Source organism: Cucumis melo, chromosome 8 (assembly GCF_025177605.1).
Source record: "Cucumis melo cultivar AY chromosome 8, USDA_Cmelo_AY_1.0, whole genome shotgun sequence".
In the NCBI taxonomy this organism is placed as follows: Eukaryota; Viridiplantae; Streptophyta; class Magnoliopsida; order Cucurbitales; family Cucurbitaceae; genus Cucumis; species Cucumis melo.
The window spans coordinates 30,728,226-30,735,316 of NC_066864.1; the positions used below are offsets into that span (position 1 = coordinate 30,728,226).

The window sequence follows — 7,091 nt, forward strand, 5'->3', positions numbered from 1 at the left end:
CAATTACGAGGATCAATCATTGAGCTTTCACAATTTTGTGGATGATAAATTTAAATAAGAATCTCATATTTCACACAATTACAAGACACCTAAACAATGAATATAATAAGAAATCCACTTTTCAAATTACCACTGGTGGATTAATTTTCAGATAAATAAACATGGTCTAAACTCAATTCGAATCAAAATAACTAAAATCTATCAACAAATATATATATATATATATATATATATATATATATATATATATATATATATATATATATAAACAAATAAAACAACTATTCAATTAGAAAACTGTTCATAATTTTGTTGGATCTTGTAGATGTTGTTTTTTCTATAAATTCTAATAAATTAAAGTAACCTTATAAGCATCTTTGGAACTTATAAAGACCAAATTATTTTAGAAATTTGGCATTTCATCGTAAGGTAAGTATACACTAAAATGAGAATCTACCAAACCTATCAACATTTTTAAAATTTATTATTACATCATTCATCTAAAAAAAATCTATTGTTATTATAAGGTTAAAAGTATCCTATATTTTAGAGTTTGTTCATGGTTTGCTCTTGTTTTTTATTTTCAATAAGTTCATTATTAGGTTTTGTTTTTTTATCTTCAATAAATCTTAAATTTAGTCCCTATTTATTATAAACTTTTTCGTTAGTTTTTATTAACATTTTTACAATAAATTTTAAAAATATATTTATATATTATATTTATAATTTGCATAAAAATAACTTCAACTAACTAAATTTAAGGTTTACTAAAAATACGATAAAATAATATTTGTCCTTCGTTTTATAATGAATTTAATTTTCCCAATTGGGCCTCTATAGTTAGCATGAGATTAATACACTTGGCTGAATTGCTGCCATGAATAAATAAAAGAAAAAAGAAAAAGTCTATTGTCTCTTTCACCAACATTTTAGTCCTTGGAATTATTCAATGCATGTATATATGTATATATGTATATGTGTATATGTGTATATGTGTATATGTGTATATGTGTATATATGTATATATGTAATTGTAAAATAAAACCTTACATTTTCACTTAAATTGCAAAAAAAGAAAAAGTTTTTCCTTTTCAAAATTAACTTTGTATATTTATGATGCATAGCCTTTCTTGAAAAAGGAAAAAAGAAAACCTTCTAGACTAACCTAAAATGATTATTCTATGTAAAAAAAAAAGGGTATCTTTTTAGGCTCTATAGCTCAAGAAAATAATGACACAAACTTGTATTTTATTTAAGTCAATTTGTCATCAACTGTTTGAAAGAAAATCATATATAGATATATATTATGTGAGCTAATAATTAGCCATATCCTTTATAATTAATTATATCAATTCATTTTTTTTTCTAAATGATTTATTTATTTGAGGGACAATTATTTAAACATTTTCAAATATAGGACTTATAAAATAATTGAAGTTCAAATTAAATTTTAGAAAGAAAAAAGAAATAAAAAAAAAAAGCCTTGGTAATCATTATTATATTAACTAAGTTATATAGTTTACATGTGAATTGTCATCTCCTTTTTTGATGGGTCATTTTTTTTTTCTTTCTTAAATATTTATAATAAATTGGCATCAAGGATATTTTGAAAATTACTTCTTAAAATTTATGTTTCTTTTGACATTGTCTAAATCTACTTTTTTTAAAAAAAAACAAAACAAAACAAAACAACTATTTTATTAAGCATGTTCTTTTTATTGTATTGATTTTTTTTTTTTTTTTGAAAATTTAACTTACAAACTCTTTATTTCAAAATTGAAGTATTTATGTTTTTGTTTTTAAAATTTGGTTAAGGATTTAATTCTTGTACTCACTCAAAGAAAATGTAAATTAAAATTTATGATATTTTGAATATGAGGAAATAGAGTGCAAATGGGGTAGAATTGAACATCTCGATCCTATTGGCAAACGTGAAGCTTAGAAAGTCTTATTTATTCCTTGGACCACTTCCCTTCTTCTTACAAGCCGAAAGCAAAAGCTTAGCTTAGATCATTCTCTATTCAAGAAGAATGCAAAAGATCTCCTTCTCTTAGATAAGCTACAAAAATGGATTTTTCTGAAAGAAGAACACAGTATAATGGAAGAAAGAAAGTGAAAGCGGAATAAACAAGTCCACGGATAGCTAGACTTGAATCTTTTTAGTAGGTTTAGAAGGAAAGCCAATTAATTAAAGAAGAGGAAGGTTTGAATTTAAAGGAAGAAAAAGAATAAACGAAACTTAAGGAAAGAAAGCCTTGGAATGAAAAGATTAAAGGTAAAGAGAAAAACAAAGACAATACTACTCCTACAGAAGAAATTTACTTAATTTCAAAAAACAAAAAGAAGACGAGTTATTATATAGTCTCAATTATCAAAATATAGTTTGATTTTCTAATACATGAATAGGAAGTCAATAATATATAAATATAAAATTTGGGAGCAATGCTTATAAACTTGATTTATAACTCCTTCTAAATTTATCCAATAAAATTTTCAATGAGTTTCTTTTATATATATATATATATATATATATATATATATATATATATATATATATATATATATATATATATATATTTCTAAGGGGTATTTTAAAAAATAGCAAAATGTTGAAACTGTTAATAAAACATAGCAAAATTCATCAAATTTCTCATAGCCCATTTAAGTTTTTTTGATAAATTTTGTATGTATATATTATATACATTTTGTTATCTACGACAATTTTCCCGTTATGAGATAGGCCAATGATTTCTTAAAGATAAAAAGAAAAAAAAAAGGAATAATTTTTAAGAGAACAAAAATAAATTGATAGGTCAAAATCATTGATGAAGAAAATAAAAAGTTGTACAAGAAGGAAAAAGATGGTGAGAAAGATGGATGTTGATTGAAGATTGTTATTGAAAATAAAAATAAAGAAAACACCTTTTTTCTCACCTGAAAAATTCACTTCCTAAGTTTTTTTTTTTTTTTACTCAACCTAAACTTTAATATAGTTTTTGTTTTTTTATTGAATGATATGTACATTAAAAACAAAAGAGAGCATTTTAATCTTTTGATTGTGAATACGTGAACGTATCTTGTATATCAAACTATACCTATTGTTTTACATAATTTTGAACCTTAAAAGTAAAACTGTTCTGACACGTAATTAAACAAAGAGAAAAGTATAATCCTATGAACAAAATAAAGTCTAGTAAAAAAGCATGGAAAGAAAATAGGAGCGGACCAAAGTCTACTCCAAACGCCTCAACTGAACCAAGTCATTTGGGTTGCGAACGATTTCACCTGTAAGAAAAAGGTGACGTAGAGTCTATAAATAAGACCATGAAAAGACTAAAGATGGCAAATAAATAAGAGTGCATGGGATCGACTCTAACGTTAACTCAATTCTTTCTTTCTTTCTTTCTTTTTGTAGAGTTGTAGTTCTCTCAAAGCAATTAGCATATAAATTTATGATTGCCGCTCGAGGCAATATTATTGGCATCAACTGTATCACGCGACTTAAATCTTAATTTTAATTAACACAATTGATATGCATCATATCATTACTACAAAAATATCCTTCAGAGTGAAAATTCTTTAGAATTTGAATATGAATTGAGATATGAAAGAGTGTGGTAGGTAACATGAAATGAAAATTTGGATTATCACATAGTCTTAGGTCGTCTCAACAAGTATTTAAATCTTGATTTTTTTGTTTAAAATTATAAATAATTCATACTTCAATGATAAAATATATATATATATATATATATATATATATATATATATATATATATATATATATATATATTACGAGTTTTAAAAGTATAACTACATCCCAAAACAAACAAACAAAAAAGTGGAAGGGTTTGTTAGAAATTAGCCTTTAGAAAAACACATATAGATGCAATATTCAAATTTTAACTCAAAACTATGCTTCCAAATCTCTAATAATATTATTTTATAAATTTCTCATTATTTATACTTTGGAAAAGCAAATATATATATATATATATATATATATATATATATATATATATATATATATATTATAAATAAAGGCTGCAGCTCTCGGAAAGAAAATTTGAACTTACCAATAAAAACCAACGATCTCACACTTGTGATTGTGCCTTACAACCCTTTCTCTCTCTCTCTCTCTCTCTCTCTCCTCTGCCACTCTCTCCGGCGACACACCGCCATGGCCACCGCCAATGCTCCATTCGCCACCGCTCCCGCAGAAGAAGACTACATTGACATGGAACTCACCTCTTCCCCTTCTTCCAAATCATTTTGCTATTCTATTGGATCCCCCCCCGCCCCCGCCCCCGCCCCCGCCACCGCAGGCTGCCAGAGATTTCGAGTTCCAATTCCAAATGACATCATTTTCCGGCGAAACAGAGGCGGCAACTTCGCCGGCCGACGATCTGTTCTACAAAGGAAAATTACTCCCCCTCCATCTCCCTCCCCGTTTACAAATGGTTCAAAAGCTTCTTCACAGCCCCAACTCCCAAAACCCATCAAGAAAAGCCGAATCTTTCTCAGAAAATTTCGAGATTCCTTTCATCTCCATGAAAGCTCCACCTCCCGAGTCGTGCAATGTGTCACCCAGTGAGTCGTGCAGACCGAGTTGTGAGTTGAACCCAGATGAGTTTTTGTTGGGGTTTAGAGGGGAAATTATTAAGGATTTTGTTAACCCAACAACAACAACAACAAAATCATGGTCGAAGAAAGTGAAGCAATTGAAACAATCTTCACAAGCTTATTTCAAATCGTTATTTGGGAAATCTGTTTGTTCTTCTAACAACAGATCCTCTGTTTTCAATGAAGAATCAGAGAACATTTTTGATAACAGGGGAAGTTCAGGAAAGTTCATTAAAGTTTCCAAAAAAAACCCTTTTGGTAGAATTGATTATAACAAATGGCAGATTCCAAATCAAACTTTAGAGAAGGAAAAAGCTGAAGATTTTTATGGTGGGATTTTGAATATTAACAATCATAGAAGGTCATTTTCAGGGGCAATTCAGAGAACTTCTTCTTCTTCTTCTTCTTCAACTAATAATAACAACAAAATTTCTTCTTCTTGTTCAACTTCTTCCTCAGGTTCTTCATCTTTATCTTCATCATTTTCTTTTAGTTCAAATGGGTTTTGTGATCTGCAGTCATTTAAGAGAAGCATAAGTTCAAATTCAGAGATAGAGAACTCCATTGAAGGGGCAATTGCTCACTGTAAACAATCTCAAAAGATGATTGTTAATTCAAGAAAAAATGAGACTGAATCTCAACCACAAACTTGTTCTCTCTCTGTTTCTAAGGTTTTGCCTTGTGGGGATCAGAAAAGTTCACAACTTTGCAGGATTTGACGATGGCTTCAATATCACAATACTCTCTTTTTCTTTCTCTGCTGAGTTTGATTGTGGATTTGAAGTAAACCAAGGAAGTTGAAGGAAGATTTGAAGCTCAACAATGGAGATTCCAGCTTAAAGATGATGATGATGAACAAGAAGAAGAAGAAAAAGAACATAGATTTAAGATTATATTATTGTAACAAGGTTGTTCTAAATCATTCAGTATGCTATTATTATTATTATTATTATTTTGTTATGTTCTATCTTTATGTACAAAATTGTATAGTTGTTTGAGTTCAATCAAACAGCTCCCTATTTCATTACTTTTTGAGTTTTTCTTTTTTCTCTTTGAGTTATTTCTTGTAATTGAGTGAATGTTTGTAAGCTGTTAGATTCAGCTGAATTATATTCAATCATTTCTCCCTCCATAAATGATTGTTAGATTACTAATTACTATATTTAAACATCTCTCTTTATTTATTTCCTTATATATATATATATATACACATAGATAGATGATATTGAAATATGACAACGATATGTCCAAACTCATGTGTAAGAATTTAATATGTAATGATATTGTCCATATGTTTTAAGGTGAAATAAATTGTGAAAAAATGATCCATCTTAATTTTCTATCTAGACTACGTCATAATTATATAAAGCGAACGAATTTCAAAATATACAACCTAAGAATAAGTATCTAAGAGATTCATCTTTATGGAACTTCCAACACTAACAAATTCACGTCAACATCAATCATGTGTATAGCTTATCGATCGAAAGTCGTATTTCATTTTATATTAGAAGTTCAAAATTCTAAATGGACCATCCCAACGTATTTTAATTAAAGATAATAAACTAATAATCTGTGAGTCAAAATAAACAGATATATGTAATAAAGACTCGAAGATACATTTGTTTTTTCATTATTTATTTTTTTCTTTTTTGTAGCATCAAAATGTGACAAGAGAGGAAGGCATTATTATATTGTAAGGTTGATTTTGACAATGTTGAATGGATAAAATGGGTTCTCAAAGGACAGCCTTACCCAAATGTAAAGGACACCCTCTCCCTCTTCTCCAAAGTACTTCCCCAATACCCAAAGTAAAAAGAAGAAAAAAAATCTAAAATTTTGATCTTCTAATTATCAATACTTTCTTCTTTTTTTTTTTAACTATGAGTTTTGAAAACATATACTCATATTATATTTTCTTGTATAAAAATTATTGTCATTAAATATTAACTTTAAGAGACTAAATTTAAGATTTATTCAAATACATACATTAAACTATAATTTGATAATAAAAAATATCGAGATAAAAATAGTATTTTAATTTATTTTCTTTTATAATATTGGTTACTATAATTATCATAGTTTTGGAGAAGTACCCTTTCTCTTCTCCACTCAATGACAGCTAAAAAGATTGGAAAAGTGAACATTGCATATATCATTATGACCTTATAAGTAAATTCAAAATAAAAAGTACTTTTTATCTCACTCAGTTTTTTCATAGATTCCAAATGGTATCTGAAACTTTGAGGCAGCTTTATACAGCTTCACACTCTCAAATAACCAACCCATGGAAGATCCCAATTGCATAATTTAAGTTATTGTTGAATCTCAAACCTTTTTTTTTTCTTTTAAAAATTTTCTTTTTTAACTCTTTAATGAAAAGGGGAAAGAAGAAAGAAAGAAAAAAAAAGTATGAGAAAAGAAAGAAAAGTTAAGTATTGGTTTGTGATGATTTCCATACTTGTTCT

The 7,091-nt window shown here is 27.5% G+C and overlaps 1 protein-coding gene across 1 annotated transcript; it reads left to right on the forward strand.

Annotated features, from left to right (window-relative positions):
- The first annotated feature begins 4,067 nt into the window (after positions 1-4,067).
- On the forward strand, positions 4,068-5,661 carry LOC103489854 (probable membrane-associated kinase regulator 4). The gene has a single exon (XM_008449174.3). The coding sequence runs from the start codon at positions 4,194-4,196 to the stop codon at positions 5,340-5,342; it is 1,149 nt and encodes a 382-aa protein (XP_008447396.3). The 5' UTR covers positions 4,068-4,193; the 3' UTR covers positions 5,343-5,661.
- Positions 5,662-7,091: the final 1,430 nt, after the last annotated feature.

Coding starts and splice junctions, on each gene's coding strand:
- LOC103489854 (XM_008449174.3), top strand. CDS start 4,194: ATGCTCCATTCGCCACCGCTCCCGCAGAAGAAGACTACATTGACATGG.